The 21308-nt window shown below is 40.6% G+C and overlaps 2 protein-coding genes and 1 long non-coding RNA gene across 5 annotated transcripts; 2 read left to right on the forward strand and 1 right to left on the reverse strand.

The window, feature by feature from the left end:
- Positions 1-7751: 7751 nt before the first annotated feature.
- LOC138899584 (SKP1-like protein 1A) lies at positions 7752-9846 on the forward strand. Its single transcript, XM_070186184.1, has 2 exons — positions 7752-8171; positions 9502-9846. Exons 1-2 carry the CDS (start codon positions 7875-7877, stop codon positions 9673-9675), a joined length of 471 nt encoding a protein of 156 aa, XP_070042285.1. The 5' UTR covers positions 7752-7874; the 3' UTR covers positions 9676-9846.
- Positions 8851-9385, reverse strand: LOC138899586 (uncharacterized). The gene is made up of 2 exons (XR_011411318.1): positions 9261-9385; positions 8851-9067 (listed from the first exon to the last, which is right to left on the reverse strand). It is a non-coding gene; the product is annotated as an uncharacterized lncRNA (long non-coding RNA).
- Positions 9847-9995: 149 nt separating the features above from the next.
- On the forward strand, positions 9996-19464 carry LOC104088509 (uncharacterized). 3 transcript variants are annotated; one of them, XR_684578.2, is made up of 6 exons: positions 9996-11644; positions 11912-12049; positions 12247-12328; positions 12952-17841; positions 18164-18235; positions 19216-19464. XR_684578.2 is itself a non-coding variant. In XM_070186179.1 (4 exons), the coding sequence occupies exons 1-4, from the start codon at positions 11414-11416 to the stop codon at positions 13056-13058; spliced, it is 558 nt and encodes a 185-aa protein (XP_070042280.1). In that variant the 5' UTR covers positions 9996-11413; the 3' UTR covers positions 13059-19464. The 3 variants fall into 3 exon arrangements, 1 of the variants encoding a protein (XP_070042280.1); XR_011411312.1 differs by having other exon boundaries at positions 18164-19464; XM_070186179.1 differs by having other exon boundaries at positions 12952-19464.
- Positions 19465-21308: the final 1844 nt, after the last annotated feature.

A 21308-nucleotide genomic window follows, 5' to 3' on the forward strand; every position in this document is an offset into this window, starting at 1 on the left:
GGCTCTATATCAAACATCCACACAAGTCTGAAAACATAATACTAACTCGCTCGCGCGATTGGAACACCAAAATAACCTCTAGAACCATGAATCGGATGCCAAAACACATGAAAATCACCATAAACTTCAAGAACTTCTAGAATCGCAACCAAGCATCCGAACCATATCAAATCAACTCCAAATGACACCAAAATTTTGCATGCAAGTCCCAAATGACATAACAGAGCTGTTCCAACTCTCAGAATCGCATTCCGCCCCCGATATCACCAAAGTCAACTCTTGGTCAAACCTCTCAATCTTCCAAAATTTCAACTTTCCAATTTTAGCCAAAATGCTTCAAATTACCCCACGGACCTCCAAATCCAAATCCATACGCACGCCTAAGTCTAATGTTACCAACCAAGCCTATCAGAACTATCGAAACTCCAATCCGAGGTTGAGTACTCAAAAGTCGAACCTTGGTCAATTCTTTAAACTTCGAGCTTCTCAAATGAGAGTCACTCCAAAAACAATCTTTTCCGAACTTCTCAAAATCCCGAACCGATGATGCACGCAAGTCATAATACATTGTGTGAAGCTACTTGTGACCTCAAACTGCCGAATCGGGCGTAATTACTCAAAACGGCCAGTCGGGTCATTACACACCCGAACTATAAAGGCTACAGCCACATAAACACGGTTCGGAAACGTCCGAAGCCCGTAACAAAAACAATAAGGCCTTGAAATTTCTTAACCGGTTCCAAAGGCTACCCTCGACAGACTATGATTTTTTTTTAAAAAAGAAAAATGTCTAAGAACTTTGGGAAAGAAAACTTTCGGTCACACCGAAGCCCCATGATGCCTTAAAACGAAATACTTGAAGGCAAGGTTTCTTCGAGTCTCTAAACAAAACCAACTATTTCATGCCAAGGCATTTAGATCTTTGCAAAATAAACAAGGCAAAGAGAAGATTTGAAAGCTGTTGAAGGGAAAAGGCCTAATGTTCATAATCGGAAAATTTCTTTTTACAAGGGCCAAATGGCCCCGAGATAAAATTTTACAACGACCAAAACGACATAAAAAAACAAAAGACAAAAAAAATGTCTAAAACGATCCTAAGTGGCCTAGTCTTCGCCGGGGGCCGCGTCATCACCTTCCGGCTCTTCGCTATCTTCGGGCTCGTCCGAATCTTCAGATCCCTCGGAATCCTCTTCCTCGGGATAAGCCAGCCTCCTGGCCTTGGCTTCGGATACCTTGGCATTCTAGATTTTGGCCAACAGGTCAAAACCCTGAGCTCGAGCTCCCTCGAGGGCCTACCTTCGGGATTGCCACTTCATATGCTCCACCAAGTTTCTCACTTGATCCTGAGCCGCCTCGGCATCGACCTTATGCCGAGCCACCCTCTAATCTGTCTCTGCCTTAACCACATTAATCTCCGACTTGGCCACCTCAAGTTCCGTGGCCAGATTTTCTTGGCCGGAGATTGCAACTGACGCTCCTCGATCGTTTTGGCCTGTACCAAGGCCTTTTATTTTGTAGCTCGGAGCTGGACCTCAGTCGAAGCCAGTTGTTCTCGGATAGTTTCCTTTTTCAAGGCCAGGCGGTCTATGTTTTTCTTCCAATCTTCGACCTCAGCTTTCACCATATCCACATCCGCCTGGAGATGCTCGATCTGGTCTGCAGGTTCAGGTTGTGAACCACTATCTGAATCATCATCACTAACTTCAAATACTCGTCATACCTACTCGACCAGGTAGACATGCTCCTTCCGAGCCTCTTCTAGCTCGAACTGGAGCTTCTCACTAAGGAGCTTGTAAGCATCCCTCTTCTCAATAAGCGACTGGGTTTCGGCCTCGTGTTGGTTTAACTCTTCCCGATATCGGAGAAACGTTTCGTGATGAAGCACCGAGGCATGCGAACACAGAGAAGGATGTTACGATTGTTTGCAATTTAATCTAAGTACATAATAAAAAGGCATTCGAAGTTACCCGATTCAATGTATGTTGAGCTTTATTGAAAAGACATGGGGCCTCCATCTCGTCCATTTCGGCCTGATCTTTTTCGGTCACCAGGCATCGAATATAACTGGCAACCCAGCAGGGGTGGAGAGAACTCGGGCATCCTCCGGTATGGATATGATTATTGAACGCTTCCGGTCAAGATCTGCACTCGGGGATGGAACCGGTCTACTAATCTCGGACTCGAAGTAGATCCACTGGCTCCCAAAGACGGCACCTTCTTTGGTACCGGTAAGTCTCCTAAACTGGTGACATCCTCCGAGCGGTAGAATCTAAGCCATCGAAGAAGTTGTTGAAGGAATCTGCCGCCCCTTGAGGCCCCTCATTTGGGCGTCTTTTCAGCATCTGGGCCTTGTTTATCATGGAGTCGGTGAATGATGGTGACCCGGAAAGATCTATTACCCCGAGCGCATCCTTATGGGCATTTCCCTCAGCCCGAGGAGTACCGTCCATGGTCTCCTTGTCGACCTCCCCAGCTCGGGGCAAAATGGCCTCGTCCTTCCTTATTTCGGAGGCCTCGGACACTCCCTCCTCATCGGCTACCCCGGTTTGAGGCAGCTCGATATCGCTTCTCACGTGGGTCATCAGCTCGGAGGCTTCTTCTTCTTCTTTTTCTTCTTCTTCTTCTTCTTCAGACTCGTCTCTCAGTCTACTGAGCGAATCCGATGGGACCTCCCGGGCACTGGCACTTCTCTTAGATTTGCGTGCCAGTCTCCTTCTTCTCCGAGTTTGGAGAACTCGAAGCCCTTTTTCTTTTCTTCTCTTTATCCTGCCTCAGAATAGATGGTTTGGGAAGGATGTCTTCATCACCAGACAGGGGCCTCATTTCGACATCTTTGGGATGACCTACAAAGGAAGAAAAAGTGAGAATGAATGCATCTAAGAAAACTAAGTGTTAATTCACTTAGTAGAGAAATCTCACCGTGAGCACGTGCCTCCCACCGGCCCTTTAAAAGTTCACTCCACGCGCGCTCGGAATAGGATTTTTGCAACACGATGCCCTCGACCCACTCCTTGAGTCGAGGAACTGCATCCGGCAGCCGAGCAACAGTTGCATCACAAAGAATCGGTAAGAAGAAGGGCAAAAGAAAAATGATAAATAAAATCTTAAAGGCAAGGTTATACTTACGCTTCATGTTCTATTTTTTAGAAAATGGCATGTCCTCGGCCGGGATTAAGTTTGAGGTCCTCACTCGAACGAATTGGCCCAACCAGCCTCGGTCCTGATCCTCGTCGATGCTCGAGAACGGGGCCTTACTGGCCCGACGGGCAAGTTTTATTAGCCCCTCTCGATAGAGTCGGGGACTGTACAGACGCATGAGGTGATCGATGGTAAAGGTAAACCCCTCGATCTTGTTTACAAAGAAGCGGAGGAGAATGACTATCCTCTAGAAGGAGGAATGAATTTGGCCTAGAGTCACCTCGTACCTCTTACAAAAGGCGATGATGACCGGGTCCAAGGAGCCCAACGTGAAGGGATAAGTGTAAACACTCAGAAAACCCTCCACGTGGGTAGTGATCGCCTCCTCGGGCGTAGGAACCACTACGTGTTTACCGACCCAGTTGCAGTCCTCCTTGACCTTGTCGAGAACATTATCGATGACCGAATATATATATATATATATATATATATATATATATCGAGACCAGTTCGCACCGGCCCGGCACCGAGGAGGTTTTCTCAACCTTGAAATCGGCTCCGGTTGGACACCCCATAGGGACGAACATCTTTAGAAGGGGTTCCAGTGTCGATTCCTTAGTAACAACAAGCAAAACATTCTCAGTCGGTTTCGAAGAAGAGGGAGTTTCCTTTTGGGGAACAGACTTAGAAGTCTTCGCCATTTTTTGATAAAGATGAAGAAGAATGAGTTAAAGGGGTACGCTTGAATAGTTCAGACAAAGGAAAAACCCTTACAAAGCTCTCAAGAAATTGGGAAAATACTAGAAAATACAAAGGTTCTTTAAGAACAAGAGTAGGAAAAGGTTGGATGTAAAGTTTGAATGAATGAAGGAGGAAGTATTTATAGTTTGCAAACGACGGTTCAAAACCTGTAGTGGCCGACCAGCAACTGACGAACATTTAATGCCATTTAGATGTGACTGACGAGACATTTTGCTCATTTTGTCATTTTTGGCGCAAAGTATCGAGACAAGGATCGAGGGCTCATATCGTTTCTCGTCGTTTACTCTCCGAAAAATGAGGGGACTATCTGTATACGGTAGAAACCGAGCTTATCTATTGCATGATAGATCGGGGATGAAACATAATGGATTAAAGATCGACCTTGGGGTTCTATCGAACCTAGGCACGAGGTTAGAACATGCGTCTTCAAGATTATCGAGTCCGTAACCCCGAAACTGTCTGCGACTCCGAATTAGCTCGAGAACACATTATCGAACCAAAATAACGGAAGGCCGAAATATCCGTAACCGGTCGGATATCACGGTGGGAATCTCAGCACGTATCAATGAAATCGATTAATTAGCAAATCATGAGATTTTTTACCTTATATAGAATTGTACCTAAAGTAGGACTCCTCTACTATATAAAAAGGGTCTGATTATTTGTAAAGGATATTGTAACACGCATCCAAAAGCAATAAACTATTATTTTTAGTCCTTACTTAGAATAGATGGTTCAGGGAGGATGTCTTCATTACCAGACGGGGCCCTCATTTCGACATCTTTGGGAAGACCTACAAAGGAAGAAAAAGTGAGAACGAATGCATCTAAGAAAACTAAGTGTTAATTCACTAAGTAGAGAAATCTCACCGTGAGCACGGGCCTCCCACCGGCCCTTCGAAAGTTCACTGCACGTGCGCTTGGAATAGGGATTTTATGACACGATGCCCTCAACCCACTCCTTGAGTCGAGGAACTGCATCCGGCATCCGAGCAATAGTTGCATCACAAAGAATCGGTAAAAAGAAAGGCAAAAGAAAAATGATAAATAAAATCTTAAAGGCAAGGTTATACTTACGCTTCATGTTCTATTTATTAGGAAATGGCATGTCATCGGCCGGGATTAAGTCCGAGGTCCTCACGCGAACGAATTGGCCCAACCAACCTCGGTCCCGATCCTCGTCGATGCTCGAGAACGGGGCCTTACTGGCCCGACGGGCAAGTTTTATTAGCCCCCCTCGATAGAGTAGGAGACTGTACAGACGCATGAGGTGATCGATGGTGAAGATAAACCCTTCGATATTGTTTACAAAGAAGCGGAGGAGAATGACTATCCTCTAAATGGAGGAATGAATTTGACCTAGAGTCACCTCGTACCTCTTACAAAAAGCGATGATGACCGGGTCAATGGGGCCCAACGTGAAGGGATAAGTGTAAACACTCAGAAAATCCTCCACGTGGGTAGTGATCGCCTCCTCGGGCGTAGGAACCACTACGTGCTTACCGACCCAGTTGCAGTCCTCCTTGACCTTGTCGAGAACACTGTTGGTAACCGAACATATGTATCTCGAGACCAGTTCGCACCGGCCCGGTACCGAGGAAGTTTTCTCAACCTTGAAATCGGCTCTGGTTGGACACCCCGTAGGGACGAACATCTTTAGAAGGGGTTCCGGTGTCGGTTCCTTAGTAACAACAAGCAAAACATTCTCAGTCGGTTTCGAAGAAGAGGGAGTTTCCTTTTGGGGAACAGACTTAGAAGTCTTCGCCATTTTTTGATGAAGATGAAGAAGAAGGAGTTAAAGGGGTACGCTTGAATAGTTCAGACAAAAGAGAAACCCTTACAAAGCTCTCAAGAAATTAGGGAAAATACTAGAAAATGCAAAGGTTCTTTAAGAACAAGAGTAGGAAAAGGTTGGATGTAAAGTTTGAATGAATGAAGGAGGAAGTATTTATAGTTTGCAAATGACGGTTCAAAACCTGTAGTGGCCGACTAGCAACTGACGAACATTTAATGCCATTTAGATGTGACTGACCAGACGTTTTGCTCATTTTGTCATTTTTGGCGCAAAGTATCGAGACAAGGATCGAGGGCTCATATCGTTTCTCGTCGTTTACTTTCCGAAAAATGAGGGGACTATCTGTATACGGTAGAAACCGAGCTTATCTATTGCATGATAGATCGGGGATGAAACATAATGGATTAAAGATCGACCTTGGGGTTCTATCGAACCTAGGCACGAGGTTAGAACATGCGTCTTCAAGATTATCGAGTCCGTAACCCCGGAACTGTCTGCGACTCCGAATTAGCTCGAGAACACATTATCGAACCAAAATAACGGAAGGCCGAAATATCCGTAACCGGTCGGATATCATGGCGGAAATCTCAGCACGTATCAATGAAATCGATTAATTAGCAAATCATGAGATTTTTTACCTTATATAGAATTGTACCTAAAGTAGGACTCCTCTACTATATAAAGAGGGTCTGATTATTTGTAAAGGACATTGTAACACGCATCCAAAAGCAATAAACTATTATTTTTAGTCATTATTATCTTATCACTCTGTTCCGGCACCGATTGTAGCATCTTTGACTCGAGGGTGACCAACTTTCAAGGCCAAGATTGTTCAACCTGCATGGTTTGCACTTTTGTTTTTATCATTTATTTCAATTTGAATCTGATTTCTCATTTTTGTATCAAGTTCGATCACGTATCCTTAAAATCGCGTATATATTCAATTGTTATCCGATTTTGAGGGTAAACAAAGAAAAAAGAGAAGAACAAAGAAAATTAAATTCTCGAGAATATGATTGGAGAAAAACCTCATATTTATGGAAGAAGAATACCTTATTCCCACGTCCCCCGTTTGATCCAAAATTTAGATCTAAGTTTAAACAATTATATTTTCTAGTAAAACAAAGTTAATCTTAGTTAATATTAATGTCCAAAAGATGTGTTAACCGATTGTGGGGGAAGATAGTACGGGTATAATTTATGTAGCAATAAATGATGGCACTTCCAAAAATGAAGGAGGTAGCATTAAATAACAATAAAAAATAATAAATGATATTTAAGTAAATAAAAGCATGCGAGTCACCCAAAATGATGAGATTTTTTAGTATTCTTTCTTACAATGATGAATGATTGATGAGCCTTTGAATATTCGGATGCTTCTTGGATCGTGGGAAAAAAGTTAGACAAGAATCTCAAGAAAAAGATATTTTTTGTATGAATGCAGTAAAGCAAAATATTTCAGAGAATGTCAATGTGGTGTCTTACAAATGAGTATTCAATGTCCCCTATAACTATGCCTCTTTCTATTTATCAGGGAATATGTGCTAAAAAATCCTAATAGTACAGATACAAAGAATATCCACTGGAATATTCTCTTTAGAGTCTTATCCTACAACTAGCCGTTATTACTTTGTTTAAGACGAGTGCTCGTCCTCGACCTTGATCTATGTTGACTCCTCAACCCCGTCCTTTATCTTTTGTGAGATCACTTCGACTTTGAACAACCCTTTGTCGAGGTTATTCTGTGACACATGGCAGCCCTTGAAGGCTCTCTTAATGCGGATATGGTCTAAACTTAAACTAAGATAATTTTTAGCCCATACAATTAGTGTCCCCACCAAAAAAACTAACTTTTAGAAAAAGAATTAAAATAACTATCTAGTGTAAAAATTTTTAGTTGTTCGGTTGTACCAAATCATTTTTTTTAACATTTAAAACTTAATTTAAAAAAAAACAAAACATATCCCTTAACCAATATTGATTCGGGCGTAATGTTATTTTCTTTTAAATCAATACATGCGAGTAAATATTTTTTTAGCCTTATATATAGATAAAGTTATAGACCCAAAGCTAATTAGAATTCCACTACTTTTTCTCTCTCTAGTCTCTACCGTCTGCTTTGTTTCTCTCGTTTAACAAACCTAGGGTTTGCGTTTTTGTTTGCTCTGTTCAATCGAACCATGTCTACTTCAAAGATGATTGTGTTGAAGAGTTCCGACGGCGAAACTTTCGAGGTGGAAGAGGCGGTGGCGTTGGAATCACAGACTATAAAACACATGATTGAAGACGATTGTGCTGATACCAGTATCCCTCTCCCTAATGTTACGAGCAAGATCTTGGCTAAGGTTATTGAGTACTGTAAGCGCCACGTCGATGCTGTTGCTAAGACTGATGATAAAGCCTCCGAGGATGATTTGAAAAGCTTTGATGCTGACTTTGTCAAAGTTGATCAGGCTACTCTCTTTGATCTTATCTTGGTATAATATTTTTTTTTTGTAATGATTGTGTTTTGCTATAAGTTGTTTTTCTTGCTTTTGTTGTCCTGATTTGATTTATTAGGTGGTACTTTATTTGCCTGATTTTATGTTTAGGTTTTTTCATCTGCTATATGCTTATGTGCTGCTTTACAATTTATTCTTCTATTGGTTCTTGTCTTGGGTTATTGCTGTTATTTGATGGGTTAACTACTACTCCTTATGTCCCAGTTTATTGGATGCATTTCGGATTTTAATAGTCGAACTTTTCAATTTTGACCTCGAATAATTTGTTTGAAATACAATTTACCTATTTGGAAACTACATCAGAAATACTAAGCCACAATAATTAATAATTAAAAGGCATATGAAAAAATCACGGTCAAAGAATAGTTTGTTTGAGACTCAAAATTCAAAATGCATCAAACGAATTCAGATGGAGGGAGTATGAAATAGTTGTGGAGGAACTCGGTCATTTTGATTTTAAACATTTACTCAACTACATGTGTTGAACAGAACCTACAATTAATCAACTGTTTAGGCATTATAAAGCAGTACATAAAAGTACAGGGGTAATCATAGGTCTCCCACAAAGTTTAGGTGTGTTCTTATTTGTGTATTATCCTTTCTTTTTCTGTACGTCTTATTTCCATTGTTATGTATTCGGGGCATTTTGAACCCCATTCAGTGACTGATTATGTATCATGTTATCTAGTGTTAATCTAGTACTGTCATATTTTTTACGTCCCAATATTTTTGACCCTCGTCATTTTTCTTTACCACTTTGATAATTATTAAAAATCCTAATCCAAACTATTCAAATCTTAAAGTTTGATGTGATTTTTACACTGTCAGACTAGCTTTTTTAACAATTAGTTTATATATTCTTCCACTTTCACCTCCAAAGTTAGTTTGCAAGGGGAGCCTTGGCATAACTGGTCACGGGTTTAAGCCGTGGAAACGGCCTCTTGCAGAAATGCAGGGTAAGGCTGCGTACAATAGATCCTTGTGGTTCGGCTCTTCCCCGGATCCCGCGCATAGCGGTAGCTTAGTGCACCGGGCTGCCCTTTTTTCTTATTCTTCCACTTTCACTAACATTTCCTTATTTGATATGCAAGTTAAATTAAATTCTCAAACAATGAGATGGAAGAGCTGCATATGAATTGGTCTGGAGCCCTGATTCGTCTAAGTTGGTCGTTTGAATCCTTTGTTTTTTTTTCTTGTTTCTTTTGGCCGGTGCATGGACCTTCTATATTATCTACCTAGCATTTGTTCTTTGAGTTAGATAACTTTTTTGCAGAGGTTTAATAAGCACTGCCGTTGTAAATTTCAGGCTGCTAACTATTTGAACATCAAGAGTCTGCTTGATCTCACTTGTCAGACTGTGGCAGACATGATCAAGGGGAAAACTCCGGAGGAGATCCGCAAGACCTTCAACATCAAGAATGACTTCACACCTGAGGAAGAGGAGGAAGTTAGGAGGGAGAATGCCTGGGCCTTTGAGTGAATCTGATGTCTATTAACTTTCTATATTCTGGTGATAGATTTGAATATATTAGTAGATGCTATTAAGAATCTCTTATATTATATATGTCGTGCTGTTTGTTTGGTACTTTTTAACTTCGTTGTTCAACCAAGACAGTTAACCTCTTTTTGCTATATATATTTACTTGGTTTACCTTTAGAGTATTAGATAGTTTCAAAATTGAAATGCTGTTGAATCGTGTTAAATCTGTTACATCTTTACTGATATATTGCTGGTTGTTTGTTCTTAGTGTTATTGTTTTAAGTGGTGCGTTGGCTGGTGGGTTATTATCTCGGAAACATGAGGCATTTGGTCCTTAAGTGGTAAAATATGCTTGAGGATGGTTTGGTTTATCCAAGATTCTGTTGAGTTTGAATTTTGAAGGTGCAATTGTTGTATGCATTTTAGGATCTCAAATCATACTTGTTTAATTTAGTGGGGTTGGATATGACTTAGAAAATAGATCCTCGATCAAAAAACAGCTATGAGACGATTGATTGAACCTGTGGTTGTTGGTTACTTGTTTGTATGACATTGTAGCTCCAGTTTCAATAGGTGAGAAATTAATTGTTTACTTGGGGAGATATTATTGTGGCTATTTAATACTTTATAAGTTGGATGATTTCGAAAAAAAAAGTAACATGCTTGATGAATGTTTTCTTTGGTAGTAGAAGCTGAGGATATACCACTCTTTGATCTTTAAGGTTGCCACAATAAAGTGTTTGGTGGCATGATTATTTGGAGTGGCAAACACCCAGCATGTAGTTTATGGTTCAAAGTGATTGTTCTTTTGCAGGTATAAGATTTAAAAGTGATGCAACTTCTGTTCTTCCTGTGAAAATTATTGAGTAAACAAACTCCTTATGGGAAAATAAGGAGAGTTGGTAAATCTGTGCATATCAACTGTGTTTTGGTTTGACCAGATTAAGAGCCAACTTTTTGAATTGAATTGTGGTTACTTTTGGAAGTTTGGGATCATCAAATATTCTTGGATTATTTGTGAAGAGGACTGATTTGGTTCAGCATTATTATTCCACTTCACAAAAGCACAAACAAACGTGAAAGGAGCAACTATGATGTTCAGCATTATTATTCCATTTCACTTTTATCTGGCCAATTTGACTCAATTCTATAGAGCAATCTGTGACTAGATTGAGGTGTTAACACAAATAAAAGAAAGATTTGAAACTACATAACCTCTGTCAATTAGCTTATCAGAAAATGAAAAAGGTATATTGAATCTCCCATCAGTCTAAATGTTAGGTGGATACGCGAACACCACCATTACAAGAAACAAGAAAAATCTTGAATCCTTAATCAAGTTACAAGAAAAGCACTAATCTTGCTTTAAATTATATTTTGACGCAAAGTGAAATAGACAAGTAACGAACATTTTTAAATTTCATTTTAATTCAAGACCGATCCATTCTCCAGAGAGAAGGCAAGAAAATAATTCTACAAAGATATGACATACCGATGTTGTATTAATCTCTTATGAGAATGCCCATATAAGTAAGAGAACATTTGGACTATAAAAGAAGGAACAAAAAATAACCTTTTAAACTCACACTTTGTGCATTGTTTTTGATAATACTTTTTATTTTTCACAGAAAGCGAAAGGTGGTTGTTTAAAAGCTACAAAGAAAACCCGGGAAATTGGATAACCGATTGAGTAGTGAATGGTCCAAGTGTGATGACAGGTCGTTAATTACTCCGGTATATGCTTTTATTCTCCCTCTCATTCTTCCCCTTTATCTTCACAGCTCCTTCACTCTGTTGTTGTGTATTTGCTATCTCAACAATGGCGGAAGATCATCCATTGTTGCCGAATCGCGCCATGGAAATAGAACAAACGGAGAGTGGAGGCGAAGCAGCAGCAGCAACAAAGAAGAAGAAAGCTAAACCTGCTCGGGTTGCTTCTCTTGATGTCTTTCGTGGCCTCTGCGTTTTGGTAAAAGCTTTTCATTGCTTTTTTCTCAATGAATTTAGAAAAAAATAGTTACTTGAAGCATGCTCAGTCCAAAAGTTTAGGTGAGATGGTCAAGCTAAGTATGCAACAGATCATCTAACTTCTTTCTCGATTTTAATATTTGATACTTTCTTCTGCATGTTTTTCTTTCTGTTTTTAAAAATTTTAATCTTAAAGGTTCGAGTGCATTTTGGTGAAAGAGCTATTCTCTGAGATCTCCATATCTATTAATTTGTTCACTGGTTTCAGCTTATGATGCTTGTGGACTATGGCGGCTCTATTTTCCCAAGTATTGCTCATTCCCCGTGGAATGGTTTACACTTGGCAGATTTTGTGATGCCATTCTTCCTCTTTATTGCTGGAGTTTCCCTTGCAATTGCATATAAGGTATCTACTCTCACATTTCATATTAGACATATCTATAATCTGCTTGTTCTACTTTAGGCTTAATGCATAGTTTTCGTTATTAAAAAAAGGCTTAGAATGCATAGCCGTTAGACTTGATAAGTGATGTACCATTTTATGTATAGTCAACCATCACTCTTCACACTTACTAAGCTCTTTTCCTATTTCCGAAATTGCAGAAAGTTTTAGACAGAAAAGGAGCCACTTTGAAAGCTGTGTTAAGGACATTGAAACTTGTCCTCCTCGGTGTTTTTCTTCAAGGTAATCTTACTAGCTTGTATCAACTGCACTGAATATCATTTTCCACTTGTGAGTTCAACTTGTTTAAAACTTTCTGCAACTACTGTCTTGTAATGTGTTTCGTTATGGAAGAGTTTGTGCATTGCATTGAGCAATTGCCTATAACAAAACCCTTTCAGGATCAACAGCAAACAGCATGAGCAAGAGAGGGCTGAAATAAACTAGACTGTTATTAATGAAAAACATCAGTAGACATATTTTTAGATCGCATGAGAATCTAAAAATGCTACTAGGGACTTGACTATTAGAGTAGGTATCAGTTTGGCATTTTACCGGATAAGTGGAGCTCGATACGTAGACATTGTTTAGCAAAGAGATGCCTTAGAAGGCCTTAGAAAGTAAAGACACCACCAGAAGAAAAACATTTTTTTAGCATGTAGACTATCAAGTAACTTAGTTTCTATTATACATTTGTGCTAAAATTCTAATTGCTGGATCCTTTGTTTTTCTGTCAGTCTGGTGGCATCTTCTTGTTTTCTTTTTGATGAGTTGTGTATAGTCTTCTGCCTTCGTTATATCTGTCCTCATTTTCCTGCATTAATGCATTTGACCTTATCATCAATTCATGGTTATTTTTATTTCAGGAGGTTACTTGCATGGAATAACGGGGTTGACCTATGACGATTCGTGCGTTGCTATCGCACTGTGTTTGTGTAATGGAAGAAGGCTTGTCTATGCGTCGAAGCAGTAAATGACTTGGAAGGAGGTTTACTCAGTGCATGATTCAGAGATCCAGTATTTTATTTCCGACGAAGGAAAGGCAATCGGACTAGGAATGTTTAGATTTGGGTTGATGGAATAACGAGATTTGGTATTTTCGAGCGTGGTAGAATTTTTATCAATAATTTGGTGTCGTCGCCCTTGATTGAATGTGTTAAGTTCGCCGGTGTTATGGTCTTCAGGGCAGGGTATTGTGAAATAGTGCCGGGGAAGCGGCTGTCAGAGATCGCAGTGTGCGGTGGTTTAGGATTGAATCGGTATCCCGGGTGTTGAGGGCTCAAGGAAGATGATCTCGGGGAGGTTTAAAGTTAGTGGCGATCTATTGGTTCAAGTGCTACAGAGATAGATATTGATTTAAGGCAACAATTGGGTAGCGAAGGATGAGGAAGGACATGTGGGAGGTGTCTCGCGATGGTTAAACTTCTAGAAGGCCAAGTGTGAGAAACATGAGTCGAGTAGTTGCTTAAAGGAGAGGGTTTGACCAAAGTGGGAGAGTGACGGAGTATCAGATGGGTTCTGTAGTAGGATAGCTATACGCCTTTGGGAAGGTTTGGAGTGATTGGTATTCATGTTGGACAGTGACTAGGTCTACGGGCTTAATTTGGAATATTGGCTGCTATATTGAGGAAGATTGGGTGTGACGGGAAGGGGTAGCTTAATATGAAAAAGGATACAATATGACTTTGGATTGGAATGTATTGCCGCATATTTAGTTGATGCCAATGGGGAGTGAACGGGCTTGTATGGCTGGTGAATGAGCACGGGCTCAGGATGGTTTGTTGGCTTCGTGGTAATTGTACTCGGTGCAGCGTTGTTGGAGGATGTCGTCCTGGAATTTCCACATATGGGATATCTCCAGTGAGCAGGTTAGCGGTTGTGTGGTGTTGATGAATCTTCTACGAAGAATTTTACTGGTTATCCAGTAAGAGGTCGAATATGTGAATATGGCTAGTGATTCAGAATATTCATGAAATGTTTAACATAAGTATTTCGAGGAAATTTGGCGGGTTGATTATGCAAAATCATGTCAATAGGAGATAAGGAATCTTGGTGGGTTCCAGGGTTATGCAATGGTATCTTCAGGCTAAGTGGAAGAGCCCCACTGTCTACGATTAGACTGTGTAATTGTCAACTAGTGCGGTTTCTGGTTATCAGTATTGATGGGTCACCATGACTAAGGGAAGAGAACATCAGCGGTAATTTGAGCAAAGGATTTGAGGAATGGAAGAAAATAACTTCGGGTTCACAGAGGGGTTTTCAGAATGGGTGTAACCGTTGAATATGCGAATATGCACACAAGGATAGTATGAGATGGTTCGTGGGTTTTGGGGATAATGTGATCTCGTGAAATGGGGTCACTCAGGACGAGTGCAGATTGAGTTTGTTATATTGATAAAGGAGTCATTGTTATTTCTAAGGAAGATCCAAAGTAAATTAGGAGAATTCGGGTTCGGTTATGAAGCTACCCGAGGCCTCAAACTGCTGAGTGACGCGCTAGGGCTCAAAACGACCGGTCAGGTCGTTACATTCTCTCCCACTTAAATATACGTTCGTCCTCGAACGTACTAAGAACTATTCTGGAGTTGTCTTAGATCAATGTTTTACACCCCGTGCATCTGCCCGTGCTACCACAACCTAGCTGAGCACATTAACTCGAGCAGATCTGAAGATTCTCCCCTTTATTTAGGCAAATAAGCATTAGGGCTAAATTCCAACGTCCGAAATTCTCTACTAGGCATGCTTCCAACATACAAACACCGTTTCAATCACCACATGACGTACCAATACATGATTGTATACTCTCACTTAATTGTTACCATGCACCATGTAACTCACTTGCCCAAGGCAATCTTTCCAAAGCATATCAGCTAAAATTTTCACTGGCCGAAGCCCGTAGTGTACCTCATGACCAATTAAGCCTTGCTTAAACTCTCGCAATACTTCCACGACAGAGAGGATGTGTAAAACTCATAGCCACCTGCCGAATTACAATTTATGGAGTCTCTCCTCACGATAAGAACCATGACCTCATTTTGGACTGAATAACAATATTTACTCTTTAGTATGCTTCATATAAATCTGATCGCACTGACCCGAGGTCCCAAATTCTCGTCTCACCCAGTACAAGTCGTTCCGGCAATAAGTCACCACAAACACTACCAAAGGTCTCATATGATACCACCATCTGCCAAAATCCATAAACTCGAATATGGTACATAAGGAAAATGAACTATGGAAAGAGTTACTCAACTCACGTAGCTAATTAAACAACCGAAAGGATGTTATGAAATTTCCTTAGGAAATGAGAAGCAAAACACGCAATAATAGATGCGGGAAACTGTACTCAATAACACATTATTGTGGCGTGCAACCCGATCCACACATGATACCATTGCAGCGTGCAACCCGATCCAACCATGATACCCGTGGCGGCGTACCACCCGATCCAATCAATATCTCCGTGGCGGCGTACCACCCGATCCACACATAATAATCTAAGGAAAACACACATCGAGCCGTAACGCTTATACTCACGAAATGCCCGAATATCAACCATAAGCATGCCAAGCACATAATACAAATCCTGGGGAGACGGGTAGCATCATACGCTATCAAACTCAAGCACGACTAAGATACGATATATGATCTGCATCTCGAGAGCCATCCTGCTCACATAATACCACGAACTATACGGGATCTTAATACGAGTGTGAATTATCAAACCACCTGGTATAATATAGATTACACGGAATAGTTGACGACAGAAATAACATCCAAGGCCCGAAGAGCCTTCCGAAAACAACGCTATGCTGAGATGAGCACATCCGGCATGATATAGAGCCCACCTTCATATTTAGATCCATCCACGGACCTCAAACCGATTCTGATCATACCATGCTTGGCTAAATAGCCTCTCAAGGACCCACACTGACCTATTCACTACACATAAGAACAGTCGTCAAATCCGGAACAAACTTCCACAGTCCACAATCAAACGAACCGAGCTCCCTTCAAACATAAATTTTCACATTAGCGATAGTACCACAATCTTCATACTTGGTTTTAAATCTTTAATCAATCCAGTGACTACATGTCACACTTATACAATCTTCCCGTAGGATACACCCCCACGACCTTTCACACCAGGTAACAAATATGCACCTCCATACTGCCGGCCACTCTGATGCTGTAATGAAAATCAAGAATCCGCAACTCAGTACACAGAGCCTCTTACACAGGACACCGATCTCAGGTGACGTTAAAAACAATACTAGCTTACTCTAAACATTTGAATTATTCCATGCTCATCCGAGCCCTTGACATTCTTGTCGACCTCAACTGCAACCTTGATCCTCAACCTCCAATTCCCATGTCGTTCACTGCACCTAACATACCAGTACGCAAGAGTACACAAATTTCATAATAACTCCCGAACCACCAATAGGGTACATATTTCATCATATAGAAACCTTCTACTTAGCACATTCCATAAGAACCAATGCAACACGTAACTAAATTCTCAAACCGCAGCAAAATACAAACCTCGAGCAGTGGTCTAAACCATCATAATTCTTCCAGGTTTCATCTACACATAGCAGGCCATAATACTCGAATGCCCCCAAATAAAATAAATTACGGCGGTCGTCAAGCCTCGCACGTACCGCCACAAATCACATGTATAACTCAACACGCTGAAGGAGCAAGCCTTAAGTTGGAAGAATTTACTAAGGTTTGATTTTTTGAGTACATGACCTCAGAATTGGGACTGGAAGGTTCCAACAGGTTCGTATGATTATTTTGGACTTGGACGTATATCCGGATCAGGTTTTGGATGGCCCGGGAGCATTTCGGCGCCTATTGTGGAAGTTGGCATTTTGGAAGGATTTCGTAAATTTGGGTTGGACTGTATTTCAATGCTATCGATGTCCGTTTGGGATTCTGAGTCTGGAAATAGCCCCGTATGGTAATTCTGGTATTGGGAGCGCATCCGGAAGTGGATTTGGAGGTCCGTACGTCATTTCGGCGTCATTTGGCGAAAGTTAGAAATTTGAAGTTTTTTTTGGAGAGTTTGATCGGGAGTGACTTTTTGATATCGGGGTCGGATTCTGATTTCGGTTATTGGAGTAGGTCCGTAATGTCAATTATGACTTGTATGCAAAAGTTGAGGTCAATCGGACGTGATTTGATAGGTTTCGGCATCGAAGGTAGAAGTTTGAAGCTTCAAAGTTCATTAGGTTTGAATTGGAGGGTGATTCATAGTTTCGATATTGTTTGATGTGATTTGAAGGCTCGACTGAGTTCGTAATGTGTTTTGGGATGTGTTGGTATAATTGGTTGAGGTCCCGAGGGCCTCGGGTAGAATCCAGATAGTAAATGGATCGAGTTGGGACTTGGAAGAAGGGCTGAGGGCTGCTGTCATCTGGTGTAACCGCACCTGCGAGGTTTCGGCCGCAGGTGCGGAGGGCGCAGAAGCGACATAGGAGCCGCAGAAGCGGAGCAGGTCGCCCAGATGAAGGACCGCAAGTGCAGAGTTTTGGCCGCATCTACGCAAGCGCAGAAGTGAAGGGTTGAGCGCAAGAGCGAAAGAAGGCGCAGAAGCGGAAGGGGTCTCACACCTGCGAATCCGCATGTGCGGAAATGGCGCTGGGCAGAATGGTTTTAAGAGCGAGATTTAGCTCTTCTTCTATCATTTCTCACTTGGTTGGGGCGATATTGGAGAGCTCCAAAGGGAGATTTTCATCAAGCAACCCATGGTAAGTGATTCCCACTTATTATAAGTTAAATACATGGATTGTATGAGGATTTAAGCATGAAAATTAGTAGAAATTGTGGGGTTTTGGTAGAAAACCTAAAATTTGGTATTTTTGGATTTTGACCACGAATTTGGGCATTTAATTGGAAATAAATTATATATTTGAGTTCATGGGATTATGGGTAAAGTTTACCTTCGAAATCCGGGCATGTGGGCCCGAGGGTGCTTTAATCGACTTTTCGAGCGGAGTTGAAAATTATTATAAATTGATTAATTATGAGTATTAGAGCATATTTTGATTGGGTTATATCTTATTTGACTAGTTTTGGAGCGACGGGGCATCAATTTGAGTTGTTGGAGCGGCTTTGGAGCCAGTTATGGAATTGCGGAGCGAGGTAAGTCTCATGTCTAACCTTGTAAGAGGAAATTAGCCCCATAGGTGAATTGATTAAATATGTGCTTCTACTTGTGAGGGCTACGTACGCACGAAGTGACGAGAGTCCGTACATAGCTACTAGCTATGCCTATGTCCGGGTAGTTTTAGGTTTACATCGTGCCTTGTTGATATTGTTATTTGATTTGTGGTTACTATTTGCCTTGAAAAGAAGCAAGATTTAGGTTTGCGTATTAATTGTCTTGAGAAGAATTTAAATTGAGGAAATTAAGTTTTCAAAAAGTTTTCATTTGGATTTCGTATTTTCGAAAAGAAATTTAGGAATATTATAATAACTTAATAAATTTATATTTGACCGCGTCGCATGTATGATCCGCGAGCAGAGTAAAAGCTTCAAGTCGAATTGTCTTTATTTTGAAAAGAATCAAGAAAAGGATTATGACTTACTGATAATTTATATTTGACCGTGTCGCATGTATGATCCGCGAGCGGGGTAATAGATGCATGTTTTATTGATAAATTTATATTTGACCGCGTCGCATGTATGATCCGCGAGCGGGGTAATAGATGCATCTATGGTTCGTGCCGTTCGACCCTCGGCAGTGCACATTTTACATTTATAAGTTGGATCTAGCCGTACGACCTTGGCATGACTTGCGCATGATTGTATTAATTGCTTTGGAAATTATAATAATTGATACTACTTCATTGGCCTGAGATATAAATCGTTAAATGATGAAATTGAATTTGGAGAAATTTCTTATTAACAAAAGAATTGTTTACTTATTTCATGATATTGGGCTTATAGTCGTTATACGTGATCCATGCTTAATTATATCATTAGTATATTAATTATAGCCCATAGTAAGTGTCTGAGTCGACCCCTCGTCACTACTTCTTCGAGGTTAGGCGGAATACTTACTAGGTACGCGTTGATTTACGTACTCATACTACACTTGCTGCATAATTTTTTTTGTGCAGGTATTTCTATGTCTAGAGGCCTGGTAGGCGCAGAGGCGCGGTTATTGCCGGGGCTTAGGTGAGCTGCACTCTCTACTACGATCCTCAACCAGCAGAGTTTCTTTTAGAGTATTTTTATTTCTCCTGTCCAAATTTATATTCCGGACAAATGTTGTATTTCATTTTACTTCCTGGTTGATGCTCATGTACTTGTGACATCGGATTTTGGGGTGATTATGGGTTGTCCCGTATTGAAATTTGTTGAAAACATTATTAGTTATCTTGTAAATTCTATCTCTTATTATTTAATTGAAGGAAAAATATGATTTCAAAAATATTAAAAACGAGAACCAAATTGAGTATTTATTGTTGGCTTGCCTGACAGCGGTGTCCGGCACCATCACGACCTTTAATGGATTTTGGGTCGTGACAAATCCGATCCCACCGTACAATCACAATGTCACAATATAAACATCCTCCCTTATTTTACCATCTCCCTTATTTCACATGTTGCAGCGTACAACCCGATCCCCCGTACAATAATTTAAATCAACAACAACAATTCAATAACTCAATTTACAAGGATTTTCTACAACCAAGGGTATGAGTACACGGTAACAAAGGAACCACGTAAAAATCAAAGGAATACAACAACCTCTACAAAAATGACAAGACGTGTAAGGCACGTGATAATTAAGCATGTAATTATAACAATTTGGATATGTAGCAGATATGCACAGATTCATAAAGGAACTCAACAATTAAGAGGTAACAAGACAATAAGGAAGGCAATAACTTCAACCAAGGCATATAAGGTCCAAATAACGAGCAAGAGGTAAATAAGTGCTAAAAACATCATATAGAGCATGTAAGAGTAGCCTAACAACGAGATACCACATGTTATGATAATTTAATCAAAGGAATGAGAAGAGACTAGACAATCTAAACCGGTCAATGCCACATATAGACTGTGTACCCACTCGTCACCTTGCGTACACGACTTCCAAATAACAAGATAGCACAATCGACTCAATTCCTAAGGGGTAGGTTCCCCCACACAAAGTTAGACAAGACACTTACCTCAATTCGGCCAACTCAATACTCAATTTAGCTTTTCCTTTACCAATTCACCACCGCTCGGCTCAATCTAGCTAAAGACAACTTAAATACATCAAACAGTGCAAGAGAAAATAATTTCAATTAACAAAGCTATGATCTTTATACAATTTGCAAAAAGTCACCCCCCCCAGGCCCGCACCTCGGAACTCGATAAAATTTAAAAAATTCGAACACCCATTCCGATACGAGTTCAACTATACCAAAATTATCAAGTTCCGATATCAATTTGTCTCTCAAATCATCATTTTTTATTTTTGAAAGATTTTACAATTTTTCCCAAATTTTCCTTTAGATTCTCATGAATTTGATGTTAAATCTGAGGTATAATCACAAAATATAATTGAAAATTGATTAGAGGCACTTACCCAAATGATTTGATATGAAAATCCTCTCTCAAAATCGCCCACTCTCGGACCTAGGGTTCAAAATATGATAAAATGAAGTTAAGCCCCGAAATGGAAGTCTTAATCCCAGCCTCAGATGTCGCATTTGCGACATCCGGATCGCAATTGCGATGCTCGCAAATGCGACAAAAGCGTCGCAAAAGCGAAGGCTGACCAGCTCTGCCAAGGTCGCAAATGCGACACAAGACTCGCAAATGCGAGCTCATAGTTTTCGCAAAAGCGACAGTTTGTGTCGCAAATGTGAAGCTGCCTAATCGTAAATGCGATGAAATAGTTCGTAATTGCGAACTCCCTTTCCCCAGCCCATCGCCGCAAAAGCAAAAATAATCTCGCAAATGCGGACATCGCAAATGCGATGAAAACCTCGCAAATGCGAGAACAGAGACACCATCACAGCTGAACCTTCTTCCAACACTCTGAAACGCGTACGAAACTCATCCGAGCCCTCGGGGCTCTTTACCAAACATCCACACAATTCTAAAAATATAACACGAACTCGCTCGCACGATCAGAACACCAAAATAACCTCTAGAATCACGAATCGGATGCCAAAACACATGAAAATTACCATGAACTTCAAGAACTTCTAGA

The sequence above is a fragment of the Nicotiana tomentosiformis genome, chromosome 1 (genome assembly GCF_000390325.3).
Source record: "Nicotiana tomentosiformis chromosome 1, ASM39032v3, whole genome shotgun sequence".
Taxonomy (NCBI): domain Eukaryota; kingdom Viridiplantae; phylum Streptophyta; class Magnoliopsida; order Solanales; family Solanaceae; genus Nicotiana; species Nicotiana tomentosiformis.

Excerpts from the sequence above, each read along its gene's own strand:
- LOC104088509 (XM_070186179.1), top strand. The coding sequence starts at position 11,414 with ATGCTTTTATTCTCCCTCTCATTCTTCCCCTTTATCTTCACAGCTCCT. Across the intron at positions 11,645-11,911 it reads TTCGTGGCCTCTGCGTTTTG|CTTATGATGCTTGTGGACTA; the intron begins GTAAAAGCTTTT and ends CACTGGTTTCAG. Across the intron at positions 12,329-12,951 it reads CCTCGGTGTTTTTCTTCAAG|GAGGTTACTTGCATGGAATA; the intron begins GTAATCTTACTA and ends TTTTTATTTCAG.
- LOC138899584 (XM_070186184.1), top strand. The coding sequence starts at position 7,875 with ATGTCTACTTCAAAGATGATTGTGTTGAAGAGTTCCGACGGCGAAACT. Across the intron at positions 8,172-9,501 it reads CTCTCTTTGATCTTATCTTG|GCTGCTAACTATTTGAACAT; the intron begins GTATAATATTTT and ends TGTAAATTTCAG.